The sequence below is a fragment of the Baudoinia panamericana genome (assembly GCF_000338955.1).
Source record: "Baudoinia panamericana UAMH 10762 unplaced genomic scaffold BAUCOscaffold_3, whole genome shotgun sequence".
Taxonomy (NCBI): Eukaryota; Fungi; Ascomycota; class Dothideomycetes; order Mycosphaerellales; family Teratosphaeriaceae; genus Baudoinia; species Baudoinia panamericana.
The window spans coordinates 1,136,070-1,162,881 of record NW_006911259.1 but is presented as its reverse complement, the minus strand read 5'-3'; the positions used below and the strand labels follow the sequence as shown (position 1 = coordinate 1,162,881).

The 26,812-nt window shown below is 55.1% G+C and overlaps 15 protein-coding genes across 15 annotated transcripts; 8 read left to right on the top strand and 7 right to left on the bottom strand.

Annotated features, from left to right (window-relative positions):
* Positions 1 to 60: 60 nt before the first annotated feature.
* On the top strand, positions 61 to 1,853 carry BAUCODRAFT_120397 (uncharacterized protein; the record flags this gene model as incomplete). The annotated part of the gene is made up of 4 exons (XM_007675932.1): positions 61 to 861; positions 907 to 1,272; positions 1,332 to 1,662; positions 1,756 to 1,853. 4 exons carry the CDS (start codon positions 61 to 63, stop codon positions 1,851 to 1,853), a joined length of 1,596 nt encoding a protein of 531 aa, XP_007674122.1.
* A 1,235-nt stretch (positions 1,854 to 3,088) lies between these two features.
* BAUCODRAFT_65470 (uncharacterized protein) lies at positions 3,089 to 4,296 on the bottom strand (the record flags this gene model as incomplete). The annotated part of the gene is made up of 3 exons (XM_007675555.1): positions 3,089 to 3,987; positions 4,043 to 4,117; positions 4,179 to 4,296. Coding segments are annotated over 3 exons (1,092 nt in total), but the record flags the coding sequence as incomplete, so codon positions are not given.
* Positions 4,297 to 4,980: 684 nt separating this feature from the next.
* On the top strand, positions 4,981 to 5,641 carry BAUCODRAFT_22392 (uncharacterized protein; the record flags this gene model as incomplete). Its single annotated transcript, XM_007675261.1, has 2 exons — positions 4,981 to 5,333; positions 5,434 to 5,641. 2 exons carry the CDS (start codon positions 4,981 to 4,983, stop codon positions 5,639 to 5,641), a joined length of 561 nt encoding a protein of 186 aa, XP_007673451.1.
* Positions 5,642 to 5,724: 83 nt separating this feature from the next.
* Positions 5,725 to 5,982, top strand: BAUCODRAFT_391526 (uncharacterized protein). Its single transcript, XM_007675931.1, has one exon. The coding sequence runs from the start codon at positions 5,808 to 5,810 to the stop codon at positions 5,964 to 5,966; it is 159 nt and encodes a 52-aa protein (XP_007674121.1). The 5' UTR covers positions 5,725 to 5,807; the 3' UTR covers positions 5,967 to 5,982.
* A 176-nt stretch (positions 5,983 to 6,158) lies between these two features.
* BAUCODRAFT_65608 (uncharacterized protein) lies at positions 6,159 to 7,474 on the bottom strand (the record flags this gene model as incomplete). The annotated part of the gene is made up of 4 exons (XM_007675568.1): positions 6,159 to 6,349; positions 6,423 to 7,014; positions 7,064 to 7,350; positions 7,384 to 7,474. 4 exons carry the CDS (start codon positions 7,472 to 7,474, stop codon positions 6,159 to 6,161), a joined length of 1,161 nt encoding a protein of 386 aa, XP_007673758.1.
* Positions 7,475 to 7,810: 336 nt separating this feature from the next.
* Positions 7,811 to 9,983, bottom strand: BAUCODRAFT_154775 (uncharacterized protein). The gene is made up of 4 exons (XM_007675930.1): positions 9,838 to 9,983; positions 9,647 to 9,784; positions 9,251 to 9,584; positions 7,811 to 9,174 (listed from the first exon to the last, which is right to left on the bottom strand). Exons 1-4 carry the CDS (start codon positions 9,931 to 9,933, stop codon positions 8,024 to 8,026), a joined length of 1,719 nt encoding a protein of 572 aa, XP_007674120.1. The 5' UTR covers positions 9,934 to 9,983; the 3' UTR covers positions 7,811 to 8,023.
* Positions 9,984 to 10,597: 614 nt separating this feature from the next.
* BAUCODRAFT_65665 (uncharacterized protein) lies at positions 10,598 to 13,691 on the top strand (the record flags this gene model as incomplete). The annotated part of the gene is made up of 2 exons (XM_007675573.1): positions 10,598 to 12,700; positions 12,753 to 13,691. 2 exons carry the CDS (start codon positions 10,598 to 10,600, stop codon positions 13,689 to 13,691), a joined length of 3,042 nt encoding a protein of 1,013 aa, XP_007673763.1.
* Positions 13,692 to 14,435: 744 nt separating this feature from the next.
* Positions 14,436 to 15,730, top strand: BAUCODRAFT_391544 (uncharacterized protein). The gene has a single exon (XM_007675929.1). The coding sequence runs from the start codon at positions 14,737 to 14,739 to the stop codon at positions 15,697 to 15,699; it is 963 nt and encodes a 320-aa protein (XP_007674119.1). The 5' UTR covers positions 14,436 to 14,736; the 3' UTR covers positions 15,700 to 15,730.
* Positions 15,731 to 15,761: 31 nt separating this feature from the next.
* Positions 15,762 to 17,988, bottom strand: BAUCODRAFT_22388 (uncharacterized protein; the record flags this gene model as incomplete). The annotated part of the gene is made up of 2 exons (XM_007675260.1): positions 15,762 to 16,811; positions 17,008 to 17,988. 2 exons carry the CDS (start codon positions 17,986 to 17,988, stop codon positions 15,762 to 15,764), a joined length of 2,031 nt encoding a protein of 676 aa, XP_007673450.1.
* A 522-nt stretch (positions 17,989 to 18,510) lies between these two features.
* On the top strand, positions 18,511 to 20,221 carry BAUCODRAFT_391251 (uncharacterized protein). Its single transcript, XM_007675928.1, has one exon. The coding sequence runs from the start codon at positions 18,608 to 18,610 to the stop codon at positions 19,892 to 19,894; it is 1,287 nt and encodes a 428-aa protein (XP_007674118.1). The 5' UTR covers positions 18,511 to 18,607; the 3' UTR covers positions 19,895 to 20,221.
* Positions 20,222 to 20,981: 760 nt separating this feature from the next.
* Positions 20,982 to 22,407, top strand: BAUCODRAFT_391056 (uncharacterized protein). The gene has a single exon (XM_007675927.1). The coding sequence runs from the start codon at positions 21,082 to 21,084 to the stop codon at positions 22,282 to 22,284; it is 1,203 nt and encodes a 400-aa protein (XP_007674117.1). The 5' UTR covers positions 20,982 to 21,081; the 3' UTR covers positions 22,285 to 22,407.
* Positions 22,384 to 23,760, bottom strand: BAUCODRAFT_31392 (uncharacterized protein). The gene is made up of 2 exons (XM_007675375.1): positions 23,427 to 23,760; positions 22,384 to 23,372 (listed from the first exon to the last, which is right to left on the bottom strand). Exons 1-2 carry the CDS (start codon positions 23,600 to 23,602, stop codon positions 22,427 to 22,429), a joined length of 1,122 nt encoding a protein of 373 aa, XP_007673565.1. The 5' UTR covers positions 23,603 to 23,760; the 3' UTR covers positions 22,384 to 22,426.
* On the bottom strand, positions 23,726 to 25,462 carry BAUCODRAFT_391092 (uncharacterized protein). Its single transcript, XM_007675926.1, has one exon. It carries the CDS (start codon positions 25,192 to 25,194, stop codon positions 24,118 to 24,120), a length of 1,077 nt encoding a protein of 358 aa, XP_007674116.1. The 5' UTR covers positions 25,195 to 25,462; the 3' UTR covers positions 23,726 to 24,117.
* A 289-nt stretch (positions 25,463 to 25,751) lies between these two features.
* BAUCODRAFT_56137 (uncharacterized protein) lies at positions 25,752 to 26,037 on the top strand (the record flags this gene model as incomplete). The annotated part of the gene is made up of 2 exons (XM_007675488.1): positions 25,752 to 25,919; positions 25,969 to 26,037. Coding segments are annotated over 2 exons (237 nt in total), but the record flags the coding sequence as incomplete, so codon positions are not given.
* Positions 26,038 to 26,061: 24 nt separating this feature from the next.
* Positions 26,062 to 26,274, bottom strand: BAUCODRAFT_120385 (uncharacterized protein; the record flags this gene model as incomplete). Its single annotated transcript, XM_007675925.1, has 1 exon — positions 26,062 to 26,274. One exon carries the CDS (start codon positions 26,272 to 26,274, stop codon positions 26,062 to 26,064), a length of 213 nt encoding a protein of 70 aa, XP_007674115.1.
* Positions 26,275 to 26,812: the final 538 nt, after the last annotated feature.

The following is a 26,812-nucleotide window of genomic DNA, read 5'->3' as shown; positions in this document are numbered from 1 at the left end:
ACTTTGATCTGGGAGACACACTCGCACAAGGGATCCATCCGAGGACGGTTACGGGTCGTCATGGCAGAGACCACGCCCCTCCTGCCCACACACTCGCAAGATCGAGCCATCAAACCCCCCAGACCTTCACGCAGCGTCACCTTCAACCCTCAGGTATCTACTTCCAGCCCACCGAAGCGGAATCGGCCAGCGTTTCCAACAGCCACCGCCCAGTCTACGGGCTCAATAGCAGGGGCCGGGACGGTGTCGAACCCGCCCCGAGATGGCACGCAACCCATGCTGTCGGCCCTCAACAGCAAGCTTCGACGACGGAACAGTAGTGGTGCACCTTTGCAGCTACCCGCTCAACTTCCGGCGAACAAGATCGGCCCGCAAAGAACGACGAGGACTGCGCAGAAGCTCAAGCTGTTGCCTAATCCAGAGCATGGCGACGAAGGACCGGATGAGGAGAGCGGGCGGGATGTGTATAGTCAATTCACCCGCATTAAGGACCCCACCGCTCGACGAGATGCTGCGAGGCTGGGCAAGGATGACCGAGCGAAGCTGCCGCGCGTGACGGCTTACTGCACGGCGAGCAGCTACAAAATGGACGATCTCATGCGCTTCCTGAAAGGCAGAGCGAACACGAGGGGCGCGGCACCGAAGCTATTCGACGAATGCATATATTCCCCTTACCGGTACAGGCAGGAAGGAAGCGAGTCGGACCACCGGAGAAGCAGCGGCTTCGCAGAGCAAGAGGATGCGGATCCCGTTGAGGTGCGCAGTCAGCCCGTTCGGCGCTTTTCTGACTCGGCGCTGGAGGTGGAGGAGAATGCGGAGCGAAGACGGGAGGATCTGATCGACATGCAAGAAGACACTCAAGTGTCTTCGGGGCATGCGCTGGAGCGAACGGACTCCGACTTACAGCCACAACCGAGCCACGTAGCCTCGACGGACGATGTACCTCTAGCGGTCGGGCACGAAACGACCATGACCAGACCAATAACACCCGACTTCGACACCACCGTCCACATCCCCGAGACCTTCCTGTTCGAGTACGGCGTCGTGGTGATCTGGGGCATGACGTTCAAAGAAGAACAGCGCTTCCTCAAAGACATTGCCAAGTTCGAGCAGGAGAAGCTGGGCAAGGACGACATCCAAACGGAAGAATTCAACTTCTACTACACCCGCGAGTACCAAGCGCGGATCTACAACGACTTTATCAGCCTGAAGGTCAAGCGGGATTACATGACGAAACTCGCCATCAGCCACGCGTTGGCGCAGAGTACGAAAGTAAGTCACTCCGCACGACCCATCCAATATCGATGTTATCTACTGACGATGTTGCACAGACCAGCCTCTACGAAGACCTGCTAGACGCCACCATCAGCACCACGCAAACCATCCCCGCCACCATCGCCCGCACCGGCCGCATCAACCTCACGCGCAAGCAAATCAACATGCAGATCGGCGAGCTCTTCATCCTGCGCATCAACATCCACCTCCAGGGCTCCGTGCTGGACGCGCCCGAGTTGATGTGGGCGGAGCCGCAGTTGGAGCCGGTGTACAATGCCGTGCGCAGCTATCTGGAGATGGATCAGCGGGTGGAGTTGATGCAGGAGCGGGTGAGTGTGGTCGGGGATTTGTTGGCGGTGTTGAAGGATCAGTTGAGTCACACGCATGGTGAGTCCCCTCGCTTTTCGCTTTTCGCTTTCCGTTCGTCCTGGATGGGTCTTCGCTGTTTGATGAGGGGAGTGGGTGCTAATGAGTTCGCAGGCGAATACCTGGAGTGGATCGTCATTGTCCTCATTGCCGCCGAGATCCTCGTTGCGGCAATCAATATCGTCGTGGATCTTTACGCTGAGGGTGATTGAATGGGAAAGCTCGATAGTGTACAGTAACATTGTCGGGCAATATGAGCGATGGCGCTGGTGGCGTTTACGTGGTTTGGTATATACCTCCTCTATCGCATGGAATACCAAGTGGATCCTGGATCCCGCCGGTATGAAAGTCAAATTTTCCCGGCCATCGCATAAGTTGCAACAACCGGACTTCTCCACAAGACGCGTATGGTTACAAGACCTCTACCAAGCCAATGGTAAGTACACTGTCCAGCATATACAAGAGGTAGCTGCCTTGCCTCGCCTCCCAACGCCATGCTTCCGTGCTGTCGTTGCACATCGCGCAGAGAATAGAAAGGGGAAATCAAACAATAGCACTCCGCTCAGTCAAAGCCACCGGGCATACGACCGCTCTCTTCACTCGTGCGCTTGCGGATCTGCTCCACTCTCGCCCAAGGATTTCGCAAGTCGTTGTCATCGTCATCGTCGTCATTCAGTTTTACATCATCCATTTGCGACTTCACGGCGTCTATATGTGCAGTGGGGGTGGTTGGTCTGGTTTCTTCTTGGGTGCTGTGTTCAGGCTCCGGAAGTGCGGTCGCAGCCGGCTGGGGAACGACCTCCGTTACCACGTTGACGACGGTGTGGTCGGCCGTGGTCTCAGCAACGTGCTCCGTGGCGGTCTCAGTGGCGTGCTCCGTCGTGATCTCAGAGATGGGCTTAGCCTCGCTAGTGGTGCCTGTAGAGGCATCGATGACCAGTGGTCCCGACCTTCCTGGGTTCCGCGGCGGTAGCATGGGCGGTGGCCCACGCTTCGGCACCGTGACTAGTCGTGCTTTCGAGACCGCTTGCGGCGATGTAGGCTGTATCGCTTGAATGGTCTGGATGGAGTGCACAACGGGCTCTTCAATATGCGCATCTTCCTCGTGTTCGTCCTCACGCGAGTCCTCCTCCGGCAAAGCAGGAGGAGTATGCGGCGGCGTCGTGTAACCGATCGCGCGCGCGGTCTCTGCCCTGGCCTTGCGGCTCGGTGAAGTGTCGAGGATGTCGTTCTCTGGCACCTCCTGCATGTGCGCGTGATGGCCGTTGGCGAAGCTCGTGCGGCTGCTTCGTCTGCTCATTTCGCTGCGTGCATCCCATCTGACGGGACTTGACGGTTCGCCGAAGTCGGTCTGTGTGGACATGTCGCTCATGAGCCCGGACTTCGAAGTCGGCGTATCCACACTATTGCGCAAACTGCTGGGCGTCTTCGGCTCGTTCGAGAAAGCGCTTGTCCGCCAGCTGTTGTGTCTGCTTACGGAAGTCGTTGCGTCCTGACTGTGGCGATTGTAGATTTGATGCACCGGGCTGGTCGGTGCCGGATTGAAGCTGAACTGTTCCCAGCTCGCGCGCTTGTGGGTACCTGCTTCTTTTAAGCCCATGCCTTCTTTCTCGAGGGCTAGAACACCGTACGGATCCGGGTCCTCCTTGTCCGGCACGCCGAACACGGTACCGTCTTCGACCTCGAAGTCACCCGGCGGCGGTTCCGTGGGTAGAGCGGTGGAGTCGAAGTCACGATCGCCTTGTGCAGCCTTGATGGTCTGCCACAACGTTCTGAGCTCGTACGGCGGGTGTCTGACTTTGCCGGCCAGGATGTCCTTGACAGGGTACTTGTACCCGTAAAAGCGCTCGTTCTCGTCCATCCGCTCAAGGATGATCGTCCCGTCGATCTGGACGCCTGCATAGAAGCCTCGGCTCTTCATGTAGGTGAAGATCGGGGCTTGTCGCTTGTGGAGCTCTGTGTCGAGGATGCCACCTGCGCCAATCGGTCCTGCCGCGACGCTGATCTCGCTGCCCAGGGTGCACCGCAGCCTTGTGAAGCCCTCCATCGCTTGCTCGGTATTGATGACTACGACGCAATCGTAGATATCGATACCGACCAGGAAACCTAGACCTGCGGTATGCAGCAGGATGCCTGAAGGTGGACTCCATGATCCATCTGGCAGGCGCGCGATGATGATACCAGACCCACCAGCTCCTGACATCCATAGACCTGAGCGCATGGTGGTGAAGATGGCCAAACCTTTTGCATTTTGGATCACCTTTGCGGGAATTTTCTTAAGCACCTTTTGCTTCTGCTTCGGTCCATCCACGGGCTGCCGCTCCTCTTCGGCGTAGAAGCCATCCGCTACACAACATTAGCCTCTGTAGCAGTCGTACGGGGGTTGCGACGGCCGACGTACTGCAGAAACTCTTCAATATCCGTGCTGCCTTGTCGCTCTCCTTGTCCAACGTCGTCGGCCAGAACGCTTCGCTTCCTACGATATTGGAACGACGGTCAGTAGTCGTTCGTGCAGCGAAGTAATGCTTCATGCTCACCAAGCTTGTTCGTCAGCTTATTCACCGGCGCTCCGACCTTGTCTACAACCTTCCAAGTCGCATCTCCCACCACTTTCCCGCCAGCCTTGACCTTCTCCCACCAAGATGACTGAGACATTGTCGCAGGACCCCTTGCGTCCTCACATCAGCCTTGTCGCATCAACACCCGCTGGAACGGTGTTTCTGAAGTGGAGCTGAGGGAAGTCAGGCCGTTCAACGCATGTATGATCGACACGAGCTTAGCGCGTGTACCTGACAGCGGTGGAGGTATTTAAGACTCCCTTCACTCCACCGTGAGGCGGCGCGCCGGCAGCCTGCGGCTCGTCTGCTTCGCAAGCAATTGCAGATCGCTAACGACGCCGAAGCGTGACGCAATTGGCTGACTGAGAAACAAGGTGTTTTCTTCAGCGTTACGCGCAGCCCGACTGTATACGACCTTTGCCGTGCATCTCTGTCACGTCAAGCGTTCTTGACTTCCCTGGCTGACATTGCAACAACAGCACACTTACTCACTATCGTCACAGCACCGCCCTACTGACGCTCAGGTTTCAGCTGAAGGATGCGCCGGTGAAAGTTCGCCCCATGTGGCTTGCGCCGAGAGGAGCCGGGGGGACCGAATACGCGTTCATACTTTGTCCGCGTCCGATGAGTCTATCAGGACATCCGAGTGCCATTACCGCGTGCAATGTCTCAGCAAAAACTCCGCTGGATTGGCCATTGAACGGCTCCGTGGAGCACGTGTCACTACATAGGCTTCTTCTTCTATCTCGGGTGTTGACGCCATGACTAGTCGAGGATAAGAATGGCAAGCCTGGACGTTAGGGTTGTGTCCGGCCACTCGTTGCCAACTCACCCTTGGTGGCTTGATCTACACCAAACCATCATTACCGCCTACAAACGGAAAGACATCCAGGCTTTCCCATTGTCGTGGACTAGGCTCCCTTCCAACCCTGCGCACGGAGCGGAAGGTCTCGCTACAGAGCTCGGTCCTCACGGTGACATCGTTGTCGTCTTTGAGGATGGTAAGCCGATAGCGTGTAGTGGAGTTCTGCCCTTTCGCGGCGAGAACTGGATGAGCGGCGTCGATGACAGGGACAGCGAAGCGGCAGTGGCTAAGGGGGAGATCACCAAGCCGACCTTGGAGCCACAGCCCAAGTAAGTCTGTCCATGGTCTCATCGAAGACTGGGAGATATGCTGTTTCTGCGTACATCCATCTCAACGTGGCCGCGGTCTTGCTGGTTTACTCGTGGCCAGACTCATCGCTCATATCAAGCCTGAAGGCGGCAAGAGGCTAATAGCGAACTACTCGATCGAGGAAACGGGTAACTTCTGGCCAAAGATGGGTTTTACCGTACCTGTCGGATCTGGTAGTGTCCTTAAGAAAGGTTTCACGCACACCCCTGGTACAGAGGGGTTGAAGGAAGACCTACACTTCCGCATGGGAGCCAAAGTTTGGGGTTGACTAATGTCGTCGCGCTGTCTGCTGATTGCGGAAGTCTTTGCGTAGCACTGCATCATGTGGTTTTACCCTTCCCAAAGGTAAGCGGACGCAAGATCCCTCTTCCACCTGTACACCTTGATGACTCAAGCTGGGGCCATCTTATTGCTCAGCCGTACCCTGGTTCAGCATGATTACAAGCCAGCCATCTTTACTCTTCTCCATCCCATCTGACACATACTGTTCTAACCCTCCGTGTTGCGACTGCCCACGGCCGGAAACTGTACTAACCGCGCTTGGCGACTTGATAGCAACTTTCGTGTATCGCAGAACGCTTACCACAGGCTGAACCAATGCACCAACGAGCCAAGCAAGCGGACTTCAGGACGGAATCGGACAGTCTGGCAGGCAGAGCGCCGAGTTAGCCGGAAGGTCAGTCTGCGCAGACTTTCTGACACCCATTTTGGCGAGCGGGCTATTCAACTGCGGATATGGTGTTGTCAGCGGTCAGCCATTAATGACGATGGCCTAAGCCTGCGTTTTAACCCACTACATTATCCCAGTCGTGGAACATCTGGACCATCGATTCGGAAATCTGTACTTCTCGAAGCCCACGTGGCCGCATCTCTTCATCATAAGCATTCACCGCGGCTTGCCAAGCTTGAGGGCACTGCTCTGCATTCGACAGTAGCTGCGTCAACAATGCGGCATCCTCAAACGCCGCGTTAAGACCTAAAGCTCGATGGGTGAGAGGATCAGCTGCGCTCAAAACGATCGCGGAGGACTTATACGTCGCTCTGCTTACCCTGGCCTCGGTGGGGTGACATCGCGTGTGCAGCGTCTCCAGCAAGTGTCACTCTGCCGGCTAACGATGAGTCGGACCATCTGATCGGCTTCCAGATCGAGACTGTGTCAATGTCGAGATTGGCATTCTCTGGTAGGCTCTTAAAAACGGTCTTCCATGGCTCTGCAAAAGCATCTGCTTGGCTTCTGAAGTATGATGACCTCAGCTCTTGTGTCTTAAGATCACTGGGTGTCGGTGCGCCTCTCCAAACCAGCAAATTTTGAAAGGTCCAGGTTTCAGGCCGTTCCAGATCCGGTACTTCCTGTGTGCTAAGCCAGAAGAAGGAGCGGTTAGGGTGGACACTGTTAAAGAAGACCGGATGATTCTCCCAGAGCATACGTGCCGTGTCGGCATCGTACCGCGCTATGAAATTGAACATGTAGACGTCAAGCAGCTTCGCCGTAGCCGCTTCCTCGCCCAGCAGCTGAGCACGCACTCGGGAGTGAGCTCCATCGCAGCCGACAATCAGGTCAGCCTCGATGTGATCGCCGTCTTCGAAACTAGCAACGACATTTGAATCGGTCTTCACTATCGACCTAAGCAATTTGCCAAACTATGCTCCATCAGCGTCGCATATACGCAGCACAGATTGGAGTACAAACTCTGATGTCTATACCCTCGCTAAGCAGCATTCGCAACTTCCGCCTGCTTACCCGTACAGCATCCGTCACGGGCGTCCTGAACAGGACTTCGCCCGTGTGACCGGCATAGTGTACAAGTTCTTCCGAGTCCCGCCCGCGATGAGGATTGCAGACTGCCTCGTGTATGCGTTGACGCAGGTCCGGCGACAGCATCTGGCGGAGAAGCTTGTGGCCCCAATGGAGCGTCATGCCCCAGTCTCGCGGTCGGCCATGGTACCGCTCATGGCTGTCTCGTTCGCATACAGTGACTCTGATACCGGCCTTTCAATTTGTTAGGTGACCGTTTGCGGGAAGAAGAGGACTACGTACCTGCTTCAGACCTTGCGCTAGGAGCAGACCTGTAGAGCCCGCACCTATTATCAGGACGTTCATCATGTTGCGAAGTGAGAAAAGAGAGGAACCAACAGCGATAGTATGTTTGACAAATTTGCACTTTTGATGATAAATATCTACCTGCTGCTCGGTTACATGAAGGCTCGCTTTTTGAACCCTAAGCTGTTTACCAGGCAGGTCCATTCTTTGATCCCGCAGTCGAAAGTACCGTCGCTAGCGAGAGAATCCACATCTAACCGAGCATGCAGGACGGTATGTAGTGAAAGTTGGGTTCCACAAGCTCGAGCTGCAAGCCACCTGCGTCGTTCTTGGGCAGCTGCATCTTCAATGGCACACATTGGGTGTCCATGATATTGCTGGTTGTCAAACTCACATGCGTTAGAAGTGTCACTGAGAGACTCCTGGAACTATATGAGCACTGGTTTCAGTGGGACTGTATTGCTAACGAGTTACGTCTTGGATGACACAAGTCCGCCTGATCCTCACATCGAACGTAGCAGACTCTGCGTCACTGCTGATAGACACCACATGGGCGAACATCATCAGTGAGACTTTGTAAACTCATGTCGCATCCTTGTTAGAGATGCGTCACAGCTTCGATATCCGCTCCCTCTCACCCACCGCTTGCTCTCGCAGCACGCGCTTCAAGATCTTGCCGCTGGCTGTCTTGGGTATGACATCCACGAACCTTACACCGCCCACAAGTCGCTTGTACGGCGCCAGCCTCTCCTCCATCCACCCACGAACGTGAGACTCGCTCAAGTCCTTGCCTTCTCGCAGAACAACGTACGCCCGTGGGAGCTCGGACGCACCATCGTTCGATTTCACGCCGATGACTGCGGTGTCCAGTATGGCGGGATGTGACAGCAACACGCCCTGTGGGATGGTACGGCAGTCAGCAATATTCTGGACGGCTCGAGACGGCAATGTCCGCCCGCGACGTACCTCCAGCTCGTTCGGCGCAACTTGGAAGCCTCGAACCTTGATAAGCTCTTTCTTCCGGTCTACAATGTACCACAGACCAGTAGATCCATTACAGTATAGTATGTCGCCGGTATGGAAGTAGCCGTCCTTGTCCCAGTCACGGCTATTGGCTTCAGGGTTGTCAAGGTATCCTCTGATCACGGTAGGCCCGCGAATGCACAGCTCGCCTCGGACATCGTACGTCGGCAACTCTTTGTCTGGATTCTCTGGGTCGACGAGTTTGACGTCTAGATTCGGCAAGAACCGGCCTACACTTCCCGTGTCGTCGTCCTCGGGTGGGATGAAAAGGCAAGCCAAACAGGACGTCTCACTCATTGCCCACCCCTGAATGCAGGTCGCACCGGGCGGAAGGTAGGCTCGAAGTTCGTTCTGCGTGTTCTTGTCTAGCGGCGCAGCACCAGTGCCAATTGTACGGACACTCCTCAGGGCCTGCCTTACCTCGTTTCCGTGTGTCTTGGCGTAGTTGAGGAGAGCGCTGAAGATGGGCGGGACAAGGATTTGCCAAGTCACTGCGAACCGTTCCATCGAAGTCAGAAAAAGTGACAAGTCGAATCGTCGCATCACGTAAGACGGAAATCCGGACCGTAGCGTGGTGGTGTGGACATAGGTCGCATTTGCCGCGTGAAAGAAGGGCAGACAGGTGATCATGCTGACCGGAAAAGGCCAGGGCCTGAACAGATTCTCGTAGAGGATGGTGTGTTGTGCGATGAGGTTGTAGTGAGACACTTGAGCGGCCTTGGGGAGGCCAGTGGTTCCTTTACAACAGTAAGATGTCATCGCCGGCGCCATCTCGCACAGTATGCGATCTTCAATCACGACCGTGTCACGTACCTGACGAGAAAAGCAGCATAGCTGTAGTGCTCTTGGCTGTAGCCATGTCGTCGAAAGACACCCAGTATGCCTCTCCATGATTGAGCAGAGTTTCCCAGTGCGGCAATTCCGGAACGCGGCGGCCGCTTTGCGCATCAAAGAGGAAGACGTTTCTCACTCCAAGGTCGGTAGCGGGATCCCTGATGGTCGCAAGGAGCTCGGGCTCTGCGATGACGAATCTGGCTTTGGATAACTTGAGCGTATGGTGCAACTCGAACGAGGTGTAGCTAGGGTTGGTGCCGACCCAAACGCCACCTGCGCCAATGATGCCTTGGACGAGGATAGGATAGTAGAGCTGCGGACGGGTCGGTCAGCCCATGGCGCGACAGCCTTGCAGGAAGAGGACGAAAGATTTGCATTATTGAAAGCATGTATGCAAACGCAATCGCCTGGCTGTAGTCCTGCATGCTGGAATCCTGCTACAAGCTTGCGGATGAGACTCCACGCCTCAGCAGCAGAAATTCTGCGGTCTGGATTGGTACAGTCGACATAGATCTACTCTGTTGTAAGCACTTGCCCCTCATGTCGGTTCGCTGCTACCAACATACTGGCCTATCTTGATTGTAGGCGTGGCGATTATTCCAGGACCACGTCAAGAGGTCCGTCGTCGGTATGGTTGCGTGCTGGGTCGCTAATAGAGGCATTCTGAAAGACTGCACACGGAACACGAAAGTGGACAGTAGAGAAGTGGAAGGAGCATGCACACTGAAGCTAAGTAGAAGATGGCATATACCTGCCTTGCCTATTTGATTACTTTGCTTCAAGGATTGGCTGGTCTGACGCTGCGGTTGATCGGGAAGGCAAAGTTTCGAGTACAATCTTAGACGCACCGAAGAGCCTGATTCTGGTACGGCGGGACCGCTTTCATCAGCAAGCCAACGAAGTGGTTACCCTTTATGCGAGCCTTATCGTCAGATGCTTAAGCGTCTGAGGCTAGACGATTCCGTATAATGCTGGCGTGCAGAGCACGGAGGGGCCGGGTTGGTGTACGTAAGTGTGGAGGTGTATTAACGGCAACGCGGAAGAGATCACGTTTCATCACTCGCAGGTCCCACTGTATTCGCAAGGTGTGTTGTTGCTGTTGGATGTTCGGTCTCGGGAACGGCGTCCTTATACGACAGTGCACGGTCGTAATGGTTGTATGGACGGGGAACGCCGCGTCCCACGTGCACCTCGCGCTAGCGGCGCGTCAAAGCTTCGATCGCAAGTGAATGAAGCTTTGGCAGTAGTGGTGTGGTGGTAGTGCTGCCATCAACAGACTGCAATCTCGCCATACCTACAGAAAGGTTCGCGTAAGCCCGCGTCAGCATGTCATTACGCTTCAAGAGTACCAGAGACAGTCCTAGCACGCCCAACCGCAAGGCGAACCGTTCGCTCGCGACGCAACCATCCACCACCCCTGCTGGTCCTCCTCCGACATGGTTAACCAACCAATCCACCACACCAGGCGACCCCCCACCACGCAAGTTGTTCGGCAGCTCCTTCAACCCTGCAAACAACACATTCGGCCCGCGAGGCAACACCCCTGCCCGTAGAGGCTTTACTGTACCTGAGAGTAGCCCCCTACAGGACGGAGATGAAGATGAAGGTGAGGATGCAGAGGGCGAGGATGCCGAGGAAATGGACGGAGTACAAGATCAGTCTCGCCTGATACCTCCGCCAACCGAGCAAAGCGCGTTTCTTAGCTCCTTCATGAGCAGTCCCCGCGGCTTGAAACGGAGCAGGAACGGACAAGTCAGGGAGCAGAGGCCGGAAAGCGACTACCCTGCAATCGCAAGAGGCATCACGAGTCATGCTCGGCTGGCAGTGCTATCCGAATCCGACGATCTGCTTCTGTCGGAGGAGGAAGTGTTGTCGGAAATGATGGCACGTCGAGACAACCTTTCTTCCGCGCAGGAAGGTGCAACACGGCTTGCAAAGCTATGGGCCAAGCACAGCGATTCGACGACTCGCGAAGGCAAAATCGGCCCAGCAGTTGACGATCCAATAACGAAGGCCAACTATCTTGCCGCCCTTCTATTACAACTGCACCACCCGCACACGGTAGGGCAAGCAAAGCCACCAGGCGCTCAGTCTTGGGATGCATTGTCCAGAAAACCTGCGAGTAGCGCATGCTCTGTGCCACGTGCGCTTCTGGACTGGCTCGACCTGTACCACAACCCCTTTCCGGACGACTTCAGGACGGTGCTCGACCATCAGCCTAATCCCTCGCATCACGAGCGCTTCTGGGATACGATCTATGTCTGTCTCACTCGCGGCAGGTTTCAGCAAGCCATCCAGCTTCTACGAGAAGCGGGCTGGGAGAACGCAGCGACCGCCGAGGAGGATGGACGGCCCGATGGGTACAGTGACAGGCAGCTTGATAATATCGAGGAAGTCGCTGAGCGATTCGCACGAGTCTTACAGGCTTCGCCAGCTGTTCAATATGACGACTGGGATGTTAAGGGCAATGACTGGCAAGTTTATAGGCAGAGTGTTTTTACGGCAGTGAAAGACTTGGAGCAGTTTGCTGGAGACGAAAATGACGAGGCTGGAGCTCTTACCAAATCCGGCCGCAACCTCTTCAGCGTTTCTGCCGCTAGCAAAATAGCGGAAAGCAGGATTCCATGGAGCGTCTACACCAATATCAAGCTGAGCTACGACATCCTGCTAGGGCGAGCCGAGGAAATCATGGACGCCTCCCAGGACTGGCTGGAGGCAAGCATCTACATTACTGCATGGTGGGACGGTGACAGTAGTGAAGCGGGCAGTCTTGGGCTCAGCCGCGCTAGCCTTCGCAGAAGCTTGACCGCAAGCCAGAAAGCGCGCGAAGTCGATGTTACACCGACAGCCGCGTATCGGAAGCACTTGGCTGATGCTTTCACGTACGTAACGGACACCGAGGATCCGCTCTTTTTGCCGGATCCTATGGATGATATTCACGTGGGGTTGGGGTGTATCATGGCTGGCGACGTTGAGAGCGTCCTCGGGCTCCTTCGGACGTGGAGCTTACCAGTCACTGTGGGCGTGCTAGACGTTGCATCGAACGGGGACTGGCTATCAAAACGAGGACGGCACAGTCAAGCTCTGCTTGATCAGGGCTTTAGCAGCGAAGATCTCATGGTGCTCAGTCATGGGCCCGACAGGCAGCTTCACCAGATGCCAAGTCAAGTTGACAGGGATGAGGTGCTGATTGAGTATGCTGATCATCTTGCGAGGAAGGATGTGCTTCGGAGCAGCAATGGTGTTGAGCGTGAGGGCTGGGAGCTGGCGGTCTCTGTCCTTGGACGCATGCCTAACGAAGAGGCCGCGCAACATAAGGTTGGTGAAATACTTCAGAAACTGGAGGTTAAGGAAGACGCCAGGGTCGATAAGATATTGCGAGCATGTCTAGATCTGGGTCTCGCGGAAGAGGCTCGGGCTATTTCAGAGGTCAGTCAGAATTGCGGACGTGCAGAGCTTTACTCACTAACCTGACGAACAGCGATATGCTGACTCACTTACCAACTCGACCCAATCCTACGGCTCAGCGTTGATCTACTATGCTCGAGCTAACGCCACCGACAAGCTGAAGAATACGCTCGCGCTCCTGACATCTTTGTGCCTCCTGCACTCGGCCGCGGTACCTTCCAAAGCAGATCTGGATCCACAGCTCGCTTCCCTGCTTAGTAATGACCGCTCCGCTCTTATTACCCTCGGACAGACGGACGGCGAGGCGGTGAGTACCTTGCAGGCACATCTTAGCGGCTACGCGCTCCTGCGGACCTTCTACGATGTTCGCGATCAGATTGCGACTGGAACGACTCTCAAGCGACCCCTTGAACGCATGCGAAAAGCGGCCGAAGCGCTCATCTGTGTTCTCGAAAGCGCGTCATCCTGCATCCATGGTGGCCTTTTCGACCCAGAGATAGAGTCTGTAGTGCCAGTCGATGGCGTGCTGGCACTGCTCGGCGAAGCTCTTCCGTTACTAGGGCAACCCAAACGCCTGTTTAAGAAGGACCAGGTCTTCACCCTTCTACGCATTGCAGAGGATTTCTCGACCGTCTCTGGTCGAATACGGGAGAATGCCGAAAGCTTGTTAAAAGCGTCTGTCTCGACATATCGAGGCGATTCGCCTGAGTCGTCTTGGTCTATGCTTAAGAAGTCCAAAAGTGACCTGGGCAGTGCTAGCGGTCCTGGAGGACTAGGCGGGAGCAGTTGGGATTTGCTTGCTGAGTCTGTCATGCGACCAAGGGAAGAGAGCGATGCAAACGGCAAGAGCGCATCGGGCGTGCAAAGAGGGTGGGATTGGAGGCAAGGTCTTGATGGCATTGAAAGTGGTGCGGATGTTGGCGCAAAGGAGGTGCTAATGCTGGTGAGGGTCGCCTTGGCAAAAGAGGTGGCACGAGGCTGGACCGGCGAGATCAGGTGGGCGATTGATTAGGACGCCATGCAACCAACATGGAGGTCCAGCCACACAGAGCGGCGTGGAAGGCTCGGCCTGCCTGCTGATGTGATGGGATAGAGGTTCTGCATCGATCTGCCAAGCATAGCACTAACAGTGGGATGACGGCCTCGACACCAAGCGATGGCCTTATGCTGAACATCTCTGCTTCATTAGGTCCCGGAGCGATCTTTCGTTCGCTTCCAGACCAACAAACATTCGTGGCGCATATAAAGTACCGTGATGATCTGTAGCCACCATCTTTCGCGAAAACAGAACGAAACCCGGTCGCAACGGAAGCACAAACCGGGAACGTTGCCTCAACCTCCACTGAAGTTGACAGCGACATCCTCTCGCTGCACCAGGCTGGCCAAAGGATTGAAGCGAGCCATGAAGCTCAGAAGCAGATAGGCGAAGCTTTGCGAACAAGAATCTCAACCACATTCGTCACTAATTTCGGCGTTCGCTCTGTTGCGCAAGAACTCTGCAATGTTGACGATGAGGCGACAGAGCGGTTCCACCTTTTGTGCGATGGCCTGAAGATGAACGAGTACAATCACGTGAGCATCGCCTTCCTCGTGAGAGACGTTGCAGGACTCTGGATGAAATGGTTCGCCGCCACCGGCGTGGTCCGCTTTCTAGACAAGCTGGCAGCCGAGCTGGAGTAGGCCGTGAATAAGAGTGGTGGTGTTGGTCTGAAGTGAGATGGTGTTGAAGGAGATGCACGGATTCATGCATATGCTGGGTCGACCGACGAGCGTCTGCAAGACACAGGTGCGGGTTGTGAAAGAAGGGTTGAATCCGCAGCAGTCAAGGCGTTGGTACTCTTGCAACAACAGAGCTTTCAGTCTCAGTATAACCGTGCTTGTGCGTTGTTTCAGACTACCGATGTCTCTCGCGCAGACGCAATACTTGAACAATGAAGGCTTTGAGCGGTATGTTGAGATGTTTCGCAAGCAAACTACCATGAGTGATCATAAGAAGCGCGCTGTAACCCACCCAAGACTGGAGTACTACTCAGCGCAAACAACATTCTCTCACACGAATGGCTTCCCAGAAAGCGAGCGTAGTACAATGTCCAGTGCCGGGTTGTCCCACCCAGAAAGCCGAGCGCAAGAAAATCATCCAGCATATGCGCCACGGCCATGGCATCGAGCTTGACACCACCAAGGGCGGCAATCTCAGCCACCAACGAACTGTGGTGCACGCCAATCAATTTGCCGCTTGGCTTCGTGCAAACGGACTTAAGGAGGATATTAGCTTTTTCACGCATGTAGATGACGGGCTTGCAACCCCGGAGACAAGGCGAAAGGCCAGGCATGCATCGACATTCGATCCAGATGACCAGACAGACAATCGCACAGATTCCAGCGACTCCAGCGGGCTTCGGGAGCAAGAGGATGACGACTTTGCGACACAAGAGGCAGCAGACCAAGCTCGCGTCTTTGATGAAGACTTCCCGGTCATGCCAGACAATACCGGCGACAGCGTATACCCTGCAGAGCGCTTGCTGAGAGCCGTACGTGTGGTCGGCTCAGGCGGGCACATTCAAATCTTCCCACCTGTCGAACAGCCAACACTTTCTGTTCGAGAGAGGGCGGAGTCGACCAGAAGAGTGAACGAGCTTCGAAGAAACCTGCGAGATGTGCCCTCGGACTTCAGACTCACCGCGGACATCGCACGGTGCATTTGTGACGAAGGCAACCCCGAAATTGCTCGCTTTGCCCTGTTTTGCGAGCGATTCGCGGAGGTTGAGTATGATGGTAGAGACATGGCTGCGTTTATTCGTGATGTCGCGCGCATGTACACGTCGTGGTTCTGCAACAACGGTAGGATAAGCTTTCTGAAAAAGCTGGAGGATGAGCTGGTGGACGCACGAAGAGATGGTAGCATTGTGCCGTTGCGTCGTGGTGGAAGTCAGGGCTCTTTACATCGGCCCGCACTTAAGAGTAGCGATAAGCCATGCCTGGCGCAAATCCCAGCACTCTCACTGGGCAGCACTGCATGATAGTCAACACCAAGAGCAGCCAATGGATTGAATTTGAGAAATTTGTCACTGCCATAAAAGCATTAGTCCTCTGGTGGCGGCTCCCAGCGTCCATCACGCTGTATCTGCCTCACCGTCCGACTCCACTCTGCCTCGTCCCTTTCCGCCTCCTCGTCCACATCCGCCCAGCCACGTTCGTTCTTGACCTTGAGCCTGTGTCTGCCCTTAGCTCCTGTCCCGCCGAAACTCGTGAAGTCAAGAGTCCAGTCCAACCGTAGCATACCCTTTGGAGCGCCATCACGCGAATCTTCCGCATCGGACGAAACCCAGCTGTAGCCAGGCTTTAGGATAACGCCTGCAACGATAGTGAAATAGCCCCAGCCGATCCTGCTCAGCTCGTAGGGTGGACGCTGTCTGATGATACGTGAAGGCCTAAAAGTAGGATGTAGAAAGATTTGAACTTCATCGATGATATCATTCCGAGATGGGCGTACAAAGAACGTCCACCTATGTATATTGTGGCTTTCCTGCTCCGCGGGCTGGATGAGCTCATGAGAGTTACCGATATAAACGGTGATGGTCTGAATGCTGTCATGTTGATCACCGTCATCGGCTTCTTCAGAGCCACGCTCGCCGTACACCGCCGGGTAGGTTGATTGCAGCCTGTCGGCTAGAGGATGGTCCAGGGACGCCGTGGTGTAGGTACGGCACATCGGACATCTCGCTTCAAGGCCAGTAGCAGCATCGAAGTCCTGGGGTTCTTCGTCGACCCGGACGATAGTCATCGGTGCTGAAATGGAAACTTCTGCCCATCGTGCCATACAAGTCCTGCAAAGACTGTGGTTACAACCGGTTGTCACTGGTTGAAAGAGTAGGAGTCGGCAAACTGGGCACAGATCATCCTCTGCGATGGCGTCCTCGGCGTTTGGGGACACATCTACTGAACTACTGCCACTCTGCTCTGTTTCACGACGCCGCCGTCGAGTGGCAATTTCTCGGCTTCGGTGCGCTGCTCGTCGGCCAGGCATGGATAGCAAGCAGCTTGGCAGTCGACATAGCAACCTTGTCACGTTCGCAATGTGCTGGTTCAGAATGTGAGAGCCAAGATGCTTGCCCTGTTGATGCTCGGTAGACTCTCAACCGTGGTAGGCAGCAGGGCACATGACGCTAACCCCGATTCGGAAGGGGAGGCGTCAATGCTACAACTTATGACATTGAAACGGACAATGCGAGTCGACGGCTTGAAAGCCTCTATACAAAGCGCTGATTCTCGTGCCATACATGGTCTCTTCGCGGGGCCTAAAGCTTCGACTGTCCATCTTGCGGCACCTTGACAACGACCTTGCCCCAAGTGTCCCGCTCACCCAGAGCCTTCAGCGCCTCTGGTACGGTTTCCAAGCCGACATATTCCCTGTCAGTATAGTTCGTCCCGACAACCTTCCTACTCTCAAACAATTTGAACAGATCATCCCACACCTCTCCTATCTTCTGCGGCTCGTTGAGCGCATATGCGCCCCAATGCAAGCCCACCACACTGATATTCTTGAGTAAGATCTTGTTGGTTGCCATCTTCTCAATCGGACCCCCCGCGAAACCAATCACCAACAGCCGACCATTCCACGCAATGCACTTTGTGCTCTTATCGATCAGTCCGACCGGATCGTAGACGATATCTACCCCTCGCTTGTTGGGCGTCAGCTCCTTCACGCGTAGAGGCCAGCTGTCATCCCTGTAATCTACTGTGTAGTCTGCGCCAAATCGCTTCGCGATAGAAAGCTTATGGGCTGTTCCCGCCGTTGCAATAACCGTCGCGCCTAGCGCCTTCGCGATCTGTACTGCTGCAAGGCCAACGCCTCCCGCAGCAGCATGCACGAGCACCCAGTCGCCAGCTTTGAGATTACACCGCGTCACCAACCCAGCATAAGATGTGGGCATAGTTACGAAGAGACCAGCCGCTTCGAAGCAGGACCACCCCTTCGGCACGGGTCTCAGCTGCTCTTCCCGAGCGCAGACCTTGGTCGCATAACCGCCTTGCGCCGCACCGAAGACCTTGTCACCCACTTTAAACTTCCGTGACTTGCCAGATGACGGTACTGCTAGAATCACACCGCTGAACTCGCTGCCGGATATCCATGGTAGGGGCGGTTGATGTTGGTATTTCCCGCGAATCTGTAGGAGGTCGAAGAAGTTTGTTGCCGTGGCATGGATGGCAATGGTGTATTGGTCTGGACCTGGGGTAGGCTCTGGAAGGTCAGATACGGCGAGGTCCAGTGGTCCGGAGACGTATTGCTTGACCTGAATGCCGCGCATGATGATCCAGCAGTGAGTTGAGCCTAGTAGAGAGGGGAGGAGATAGGGTAGAGAATAGTGTATAAGAAAAGGTCTGAATCAGAAGAGGTCTGTTGGCTTGTCAGATCTACATACCTACATGGTCAAGCATGATTCCCCTTCGCTGCTCGGTACGAGATGATGTGAGAAGCCTCGGTAAACGGCGGGGAGGTAAGACCAAGGCCGACGATCTCACGTGCCTGTATACATGCGTGCAAGAGTGCCTAGTGGCTTGACCGCACGCCACAAAGCGGCTCATTTCGTCACCTCCGCCGCCGGCGCAGCTGCATGTGATGTGTGTGTATCAAGTGCATCCACCACCTTCCAACACTTTCCGCTTGCCCTTCTGGACAGCTTACACTTCAATGGTACCCTTTCTCTTGTTCCACATCGGATTGACGCATTAGCGAACACACTCCGTCGATCAGTCTAGATCAGCGCCTCTACCCGTGAAGCCTTAACGCCCGAGCCTTACAGTGAATAGAGCCCCCAAGCCAGTACCGGACCTGGACGTTTGAACGTCCCCTCAGTCTCGCCTGGCATAGCACGGGTAGAGGAGTCTCTAATCAGCTGGAAAATATTCCATTGTGACGTGGCCATCATGGCCGACAGCACCACCGCAACCGCTGGTGATGAGGACGAGCAACAGATCACCTTCAACATCAAGTCGTCCGCAGATGCCAAGTATGTTGTTACGCTGCCTGTCTCGGCGACAGTAGGCGATCTTAAGCAGAAGCTTTCCACATCAGAATACGCCAATCTTCCTCCAGAGCGGCAGCGTTTAATATACAGTGGGCGAGTGCTCAAGGATCCAGATACGATAGGCAGTTGCAAGATCAAGGATGGCAACACCGTCCATCTTGTCCGAGGCGCAGAGAGCAACCAGCGGCAGAACCCAGCGAATCAAGGAGGTGCTGCTGTGCCATCTGCAGCAGGTCAGCCACCAAGCAATGTACCCACAAACATCGCTGCTGGTCCGGGTGCGGCGAACCCACTTGCACAGTTGACTGGCGCACGTTATGCTGGCTTTCATGGCCTACCAGGCATGGACATGTTTGGCGCAGACGGCGGCATGGGCGCCCCTCCAAATGCAGATCAGATGCTTAGAATGCTCGAAGATCCGAACTTTGCGACACAGATGAATGAGGCTATGAACAACCCTGCAGTACTAGACATGCTACGGAACAATCCAATGATAAGAGACAATCCGATGGCGAGAGCGGCGATCGAGAATCCAGAGTTCAGGCGCATGATGCTCAACCCTGATATGATTCGCATGCAAATGCAGATGCAGCAGGCGATGGGTGGTGGTGCTGGAGCAGGTGCGTTTCCAATGCCAGGTGCGACCGACACAACGCAGGCGGCGGAGGGCATGGACGCACCGTCGACAGCTGGCAGTAACACCACTGGCGGCGCAGCAACAAACGCGCAGGCCCCAGCGAATCCTTTCGCAGCCCTGTTCCCTGGCGCAGGAGCACTAGGACAAGGAGCAGGTGCCACTGGCGCCCAAGCAAATCAGCAGAATCCTTTCGGTAGTCTCTTCGGTGCACCACAAGGCGATCAACAGAACAACCCGATAGCCTCCATGACGCAGCAAATGATGCAAAACCCGCAACTCATGCAGCAAATGATGGGGATGATGGGCGGCGGTGCAGGCGGTGCAGGCGCTGGTCAAGGTGGGTTCAATCCGTGGGCAGCTATGGGCGGCGCTGGCAGCCCTGAGCCTCCACAACCGGCTGACGACCGACCGCCGGAGGTGCGCTATGAGAGCCAGCTACGGCAGCTGAATGACATGGGCTTTTACGAGTTTGAGCGGAACGTACAGGCTTTGAGGCGGAGCGGTGGAAGCGTACAGGGTGCCGTGGAGCACCTGCTAAGCAACCCTTGAGCATAAGCGAGCCCAGTACCGGTTCGTTGTGCAAAGCATACGATTAGACTAGTATCGCGCGTAGTTGTGCGCGCACGCATACGCCTCATACGAAGCCACGAGAGCATAACGAGCGGTACAAACACATGACTCGCCGACGACACTGTCGTGGTTTTTGTTCAAGATGCGCCACTCTGGTCTCTATAAGCTCTTTGTACTGGGAGCTTCGTGCTCAAGACAAGGTCTCAGAGGCTTCATTGTGCCTCTAACTTCTGGCGACGCTTACACGCTGACTCAGAAGGCGTGACTACTCCAGAAGTGTGAAACACCATCTCATCCACTTGGACATAGTATACGCAGCTGTCATTGTAGCGGAGCAGAAGCCATCCATATCACATTTTCTTTGTCGAGACCAGATCTACTTGCACTCATAAGCCAAGTCGTCCAGCAGATGTCAGCATGCTAGGCGTATGGTATACATGTGCACGACTACCACGAAGCCGTAAGAGAGAGAATCGTCTAAGCGTAGCACCTATTGACCAAGCCAATAGGATACGTTCCGCAGAGTAGCGAACTAACAACGGCATGACCACGAGAAACCGGGAAACCAAGCGTGAGGGAGCGCCATCACGAAACGGCTCGAGCCAGGGTCAAGCCGGTCCTGTTTCTAAGGTTAGTGCATTGAGCAAGCGGTGAAGACGTCAGCGGTGAACACATCCCAGCCCTTCGCAATTTGCGCGTAATGTAAATACTTCGTCTCCGCACGAACCATCGTTAGTAGGGTGTCCCGTGGTGTGTTTGCAGGTTTGGAGAGGGACAAGTGAAGGAGAAGTCGTCGTCGCCGCGGCCAAGCCACCAATCGCATTGGCCAGACTGAGAGATAGGAGCGCACGGCCAGACCGTCGATTGACACAACTTCTGCGAACGTAGCGACTTCTTCCACACGTGGTTTCCGGAATGCCGGTTCGTCGAGCTTGGGGACTGAGAGAGAATCTCTGGTGACCGACATTTATTTCAGCTCAATCGGTGTCGATAGACCCTGTGTTGCCTTCACAGATCCCATCAACAACCCAACGGACGATTAGACGCCGACGCAGCGGCGTTATGATGAGGCAAATCAAATCAGCGTTGCTGGCAAGCTACCACACTCCGTTGTACCTGGAGCGACCGAGTTTGGTTCATCGAGCAGGAACCTGAAGTCACGGAGAATGAAACCGGACCAAGTCGATCGGCTCGTCCAGGCATTGGCCAGTAGTCCTCTACTGCAAATTCACATCTCGCGGCGCTGGTGGGATGGGGCCGCGGACGATACGACGATGGCATCTGAGGCCACGCCGTCGCTTACAGATGGGTCATCCTCATCGCCAACGACGCTGTTCTCGCATGCGGACGAAGCGCTCGGAAGCGAGCAGCGTTCGCCAGGTAAAGTCCGTCTATCGTTGGAAGAGGGATTTGCACGAACTCGTCTTGAGGAAGGCAGATCCAAAGTGCTTGTCTCTCCGCTATCAACGAGCTTTGGCGGTATCGCTCTCGTTGACCCGAAAGTTTATGGTTCTCCCATTTGTCTCGTGTCGAGAGACTATCGGCTGGGTGCCAGGGTTCTCGAGCATGGCGCCTGCTCCTATCACACCCTCGCTTACGGAACGACTGTGCAAAGCAACTTGCGGATCGAGCCACCTTCGAGCCGGAGCGCCAACTGTCGGGTTCTGTTGCAGGTTCTCAACCAAACTTTGGAGCGCCGGACCGGCGAGAAGAGTCACTTGCTCTTAGCTGAACTCGATGTTACTGAGAGCTTCACCAGGGCGGCTTTGGCTGAGCTCTCCGTACACGCAGGAATCTCGCTTTGGGATATCCAGCAAATGGCGTCGAGCCCAAGGGCTGAAGAGAAAGGAGAGTCCTTCAACTGGTGCGCGCTTGCTGACGAGCTCTCAAATGCTAAGGCCGTAGGCGAGATGATCGAGGCCGCTGCATCTGCATTCGCCAACCTGACGGCTGAAACGTGCACTATGCAGACGCTCACTATGATGTCTGAGCTTGAGCGTCTCAAGACTCAGCATCAAGACTTCCTCGTTCTCCGCTCGACTGGCCGTCACGCAAACGGGATGGTATCGGGTCTCCATGTCCCGTACGTTTCACAGCACCTTGATCGCCTGCTGTACACTGTCAGTCCCAGCAACAAACGAGGCGAAGCGTCCAGAGCCGCACGGCTACTGCGTGATCGAGTTGTCGCTGCCGTGGCAGGGAATTGTCGGCGCGAGTCTGCCTTCGATGTCCGGATCTGGTGGGGTGATCAGATGCGTCAGGTTCACTGCGTACCGTTGCACGAAGATACTGGAGGCGAGCCAACCGCCTGGGCCGCGTTCCTCAGTGGTGAGTCCGAGTTCGTCGCTTTCACGTCTGTGTTGAGCTGATCATGAAGACCTTGGGAGGTACCCTGGCTGCTTGTATCAAGCGTTCCGACTTAGCTATCTATCATAATTACTTCGTGGACTTTTCGACGTCTGCGCCACCTGCCATAACCTGCAGATACGCTTCGCGATCTTCATCGTCAGGCTATTTCTCTCCGTCTTCCATACTTTGTATCATGACCTTGATGCCCCCTTGCTTGGCGTCTGCGGCTACCTTGAACGCTTCCACGGCCTCTTCCAGCTTGAACCGATGCGTTACGAGCTTGCTAAGGTCAATCACACCACCTTTCAGCAGTCGAATTGCTCTGGGCCAGGTATTGGCGTATCGATATTGAAATTGCAAGTCAACCTCTCGAGTACTCAAGCGCATGAAAGGGATTTTGATCTCTGGCCGTCCAACACCGATAACGAAAACCTTGCCACCAAACTTTGCGGCATGGATTGCGCCGGAGATGGACGACTCGACACCTGTGCATTCCATGACCACGGCTGGCTCAACGCCATCAGCTTTCTCTACCACCAGTTTCGCAAAGTCTTCCGGTGAATGAGAGAACTCGACCTTGTGCGTCCGAACAGACGGGCAAAACTCCTTTGCGAACTTTAAGCGGCCTTCATCAATGTCCGTGATCACGATGGGCTCTGCGCCTGCAGCCTTCACACATGCAAGCGTTACCAGACCGATGGGACCAGCACCGCATACCAACACACTGTCACCGAGCGTGATGTTCGCCCTCTGCATGCCTGCTAGTGCCACGGACAGAGGCTCGAGTAGCGCGCCATCCTCGTAACTCATGTTCCCGATCTTGTGGCACCATACAGCTGGATGGTTGACATACCTTCTCAGCAAGCCTGGGATAGGTGGCGTTGAGCGAAACTCGACTTTATCGCAGCCATTGTATCGACCCGTCAAGCACGGTTCACACTCGCCGCAAATAATGTTGGGTTCCACAGCCACGCGGTCGCCGACGTTGTGCGTGGTGACTGAAGGATGCTTCGCAACAACGATACCTGCAGACTCATGTCCAAGGATGTGCGTATCCTCCACGATCATTGGCCCTATACGGCCGGCATGCCAGAAGTGAACATCGGACCTGGCCTCGCCAAGTCAGCGACTGAGCCCTCACCACCTCATTGACGGTACTCACCCGCAAATGCCCGTGCTCTTGATGGCTATTGTGATCTCGCCAGGGTTCAAGCTCTCGCCCTTCTCGACTTCTTCCTTTGTCGGCGATGCATCACCAACCCAGAGGTCGTGCGCTGGATTGGTGTAGACGCCAATGTTGGCCTTGGACGGCGCGATGGTGGTGGTGGTGGTCGACATGGCTTCGTACAGCAGCCTGCAGCAAGCGTTACACAGCCGGACACTAAGGTGGCTTGGTAGACAGCTCGAACTCTACCAACGAAACTGAGGGACTGCGCTACGTTCACTGACAACAGGTCGTCCGAAGGGGTCTGCTGAGGCTTCTGTTGCACGTTTTCAATCTCCAAGCAGCGGTGCTTTAGTGCACCATCCAGTGACCGTGGCCCACATCACGGTGAAAGCCACCGAGCCGGTGGCTACAGCCATTCTTTACCAACGAGTGGTCATTCGCGCCAGTCCAGGTGCCCCTCTCACCCCTCCATGGGCTGTTCACCGGCATCGGTCAACCCAAAGTGGGGCGTCCCGATGTGGGCGCTCTTTTCCTTCCCTGGCTGAAGTTGGCAATGCAGCACAATCAATTACTGAAGCTGCCACGGTTGTGGGACGCCGCGTCGAATGGCAGGCTGCGTTTGACGGAATTCGTTTAACACCAGTGATCTACCAGAACAACATCCTATGGAACGATTGATGCGCCTTCACCAGGCATCCACCGGAAACCTCGTACCACTCCTCTTCCTAACGCCATCCATAATGCTCAACACTCTCAGCGTTTCAGCCCAAGGCATAGTCTGGTTCTGCTTCCTACCAGCCTGCAGATCTTGTGCAACAGCGTCCGCTTCCCACCAGAACCCCTTACCTGGCTTTTCGAACTCATAACGCTCCTCCTTGCCACCGTCTTTGGGATAGAACGTGAAACTCCTCGGACTAGACGGGGTGGAGCCGTCTACCAGTATCCGACCTTCACTGCCCTCTAGACGTGCGAACGGGTGCATGCATTCGAAAGTCGTAGTTGACGTGCAGATGCCCTGACGACCTGTGCTGCGGAAATGGAGCAGCACTTGGCTCGCGACATCCACCCCATCAATGACTGTCTGTGTACTACTGACATCTGGCTGTTCCGCATTGTCGCCTGTCTCGGGGGAAAGTGTCATCAATCCCCATGTGATCGAGTATATCCCAATGTCCAGGAGGCTCCCGGCACCTAACGCTGGATCTTTGTAACGACTCGTCTCCGGTAAGCTGGAGATATCGATGTCAAGACCGAAGTCGCAGAAGGTCCGGTAGATCGTCCCGAGCTTCCTCTCCTCGTGAAGAAGTCTCTGAAGTGTCTTGATTAGCGGGTAGAACCTCGTCCAGAACGCTTCCATGACGAAAACGCCCTTTTCCTTGGCCGCTGCAAACACCTCTTCGGCCTCCGTAGCGTTCAACGCAAAAGGCTTCTCACACAAGATGTTCTTGCCCGCTTCAATGGCGTCGAGACAGTTCCGCTTATGGAAACTGTGCGGCGTCCCTATGTAGACGCAGTCAACGTTCTTGTCATCATATACCTCCTGATAAGAGCCATAGAGGGCCGGCTGGACGGCAGGTTTTGCGGGAGTAACGCAGGTTGCAGCGAAGCTCTTACACTTCTCGAGTGACGAGGAGCCAATCGCCTGGATGATATGGTTGGCCTTCTTCTCGGGCCAGTCTGACATGAGCAGGTCCCTCACGAATTGCTCAGAGATGCCGCCGGTTGCAACAATACCCCAACGGCAGATGGGCATTTCCGCCATGGCGGGGCGTGAAGTTTCCGACACAAGTCGGATATATCACGAAGAGAGTGTGCTAATACAAAGCAGACTGACGAATGCTGGACAACACTTTCAGCGTAACCGACAAGCGAGACTGCAAGTGCAAGATGGACCGCAAAGATTTTGATGCTGGCGCACCACGTCAACACCGTTCTGCGATATCTACTCACACTAATAGACGCTCTTTAATAAGTGCCTTTGCTTATGGCACCTGTCGATATGAACCCCCAAAAGCTTATTCATTGTGTATGTCGAGTCCTGCATTCGTGAGGGTGAAGGTGGCTTGTTCGCCAAGCTCACTCTGGCCTGCTCAATGACGTCCGGGTACATTTTCAGGTTTCGTCGGACAGGACTTGTCATGGAAAGCAACCGTCTCACCAGGATATGCAGTGGGTGTGTAGACGTAGCAAGTAAGGTATTTCTAACATCTCGGCCATCAAAGGATACATCTCGTCTCACCATCTAAACCAAGCAAATGTCTTACCCCACGTTGCGTCCCTAACAAGCACCTCGATATCATGAAGGACTTCATATACCGCATCTGCCTCATGGTCATCAATGTCTTCTTCCCTCCCCTGTCGGTCGCAATGCTGTGCGGGTTGGACTGGGACTGCATACTGAACTGCATCCTGCTGGTATGCGCGATATTACCGAGCCATGTTCACGCCTTCTACGTCTCATGCATATACTTCCACCGGCGGCGAAAGGTTAGTAAAGCTCACAGGAGAGTCGAGAGTCAAGGCTGACACCAGCAAGGTCAAAAAGGGTCGCTATCCAGGTGGACCAAAGCCTTTCATCCACTCGAGTAACGTGTTGAATGGCGGCGCAAGCGATAGGGAGGTGGATCGACTATGGCGAAAAGAAAACGGGCTTGAGCGCAGGAGTAGTCACCGAGCCAGCAGCATGCAACGCTCCCCAGCCCGCGTAGGGAGGACGAGTGCAAGACAGCGTAATCAAAGTGATCCGACGCAGGTGGCGCAGAGACAAGGAAGCCGACGGGGACGTTCGGGTAATTAGGCAGCTGTCCATACCAGTGGTACAGACGACTCCGTCACGGCCCATGACAGAGAAGTCCTCCACGGATCGCATACAGCTGCCTCTATACTGCCTAGATCCGGGTTGAGGCTTGAGAATGCTCTCTGTGCTCTCCCGCAATAAGCTGAAGCTGCCAAGGGACTATGGAGAAGCTCAACGAGCGCGTAATGAGGCTAGCAAACTGCCGCTAGATGTGAGGCAGGAGCATCACCGTCTCGTGGCTTCTCCGAGCTTTCTCCTTGGACACGCGGCAGTGTAACGCTACTCTTCCGCGGAAAGCCTCCGTGTTGTACTTCACATCGATCGGTCGAGCACGAGTGGAGCCGATGTGAGACTGTCGCAAGCCTAAGCCGACCAAGCCTTACAACTCGCCCGGATGGGCTGTCAGTCTTCAGAACGGCACGGCGCGGGTGAGACCGATGCAATTGAATAGATCTATCTTCATATCGGCACCGGTGCTATATCCACATTGTTGCCAGCGATATTCGAACAGACATACGCAGCATCCGGGAGGCTCGTGTGGCAGTCCGTGCTAGGCAAGCCGGAAACCGTTCGTAGTCGTCTT

Coding starts and splice junctions, on each gene's coding strand:
- BAUCODRAFT_391526 (XM_007675931.1), top strand. CDS start 5,808: ATGATTACAAGCCAGCCATCTTTACTCTTCTCCATCCCATCTGACACA.
- BAUCODRAFT_154775 (XM_007675930.1), bottom strand. CDS start 9,933: ATGCCTCTATTAGCGACCCAGCACGCAACCATACCGACGACGGACCTC. Junction 9,785..9,837: donor CCTACAATCAAGATAGGCCA/GTATGTTGGTAG, acceptor ACAACAGAGTAG/ATCTATGTCGACTGTACCAA. Junction 9,175..9,250: donor TATGCTGCTTTTCTCGTCAG/GTACGTGACACG, acceptor ACTGTTGTAAAG/GAACCACTGGCCTCCCCAAG.
- BAUCODRAFT_391544 (XM_007675929.1), top strand. CDS start 14,737: ATGGCTTCCCAGAAAGCGAGCGTAGTACAATGTCCAGTGCCGGGTTGT.
- BAUCODRAFT_391251 (XM_007675928.1), top strand. CDS start 18,608: ATGGCCGACAGCACCACCGCAACCGCTGGTGATGAGGACGAGCAACAG.
- BAUCODRAFT_391056 (XM_007675927.1), top strand. CDS start 21,082: ATGAAACCGGACCAAGTCGATCGGCTCGTCCAGGCATTGGCCAGTAGT.
- BAUCODRAFT_31392 (XM_007675375.1), bottom strand. CDS start 23,602: ATGTCGACCACCACCACCACCATCGCGCCGTCCAAGGCCAACATTGGC. Junction 23,373..23,426: donor AAGAGCACGGGCATTTGCGG/GTGAGTACCGTC, acceptor TGGCGAGGCCAG/GTCCGATGTTCACTTCTGGC.
- BAUCODRAFT_391092 (XM_007675926.1), bottom strand. CDS start 25,194: ATGGCGGAAATGCCCATCTGCCGTTGGGGTATTGTTGCAACCGGCGGC.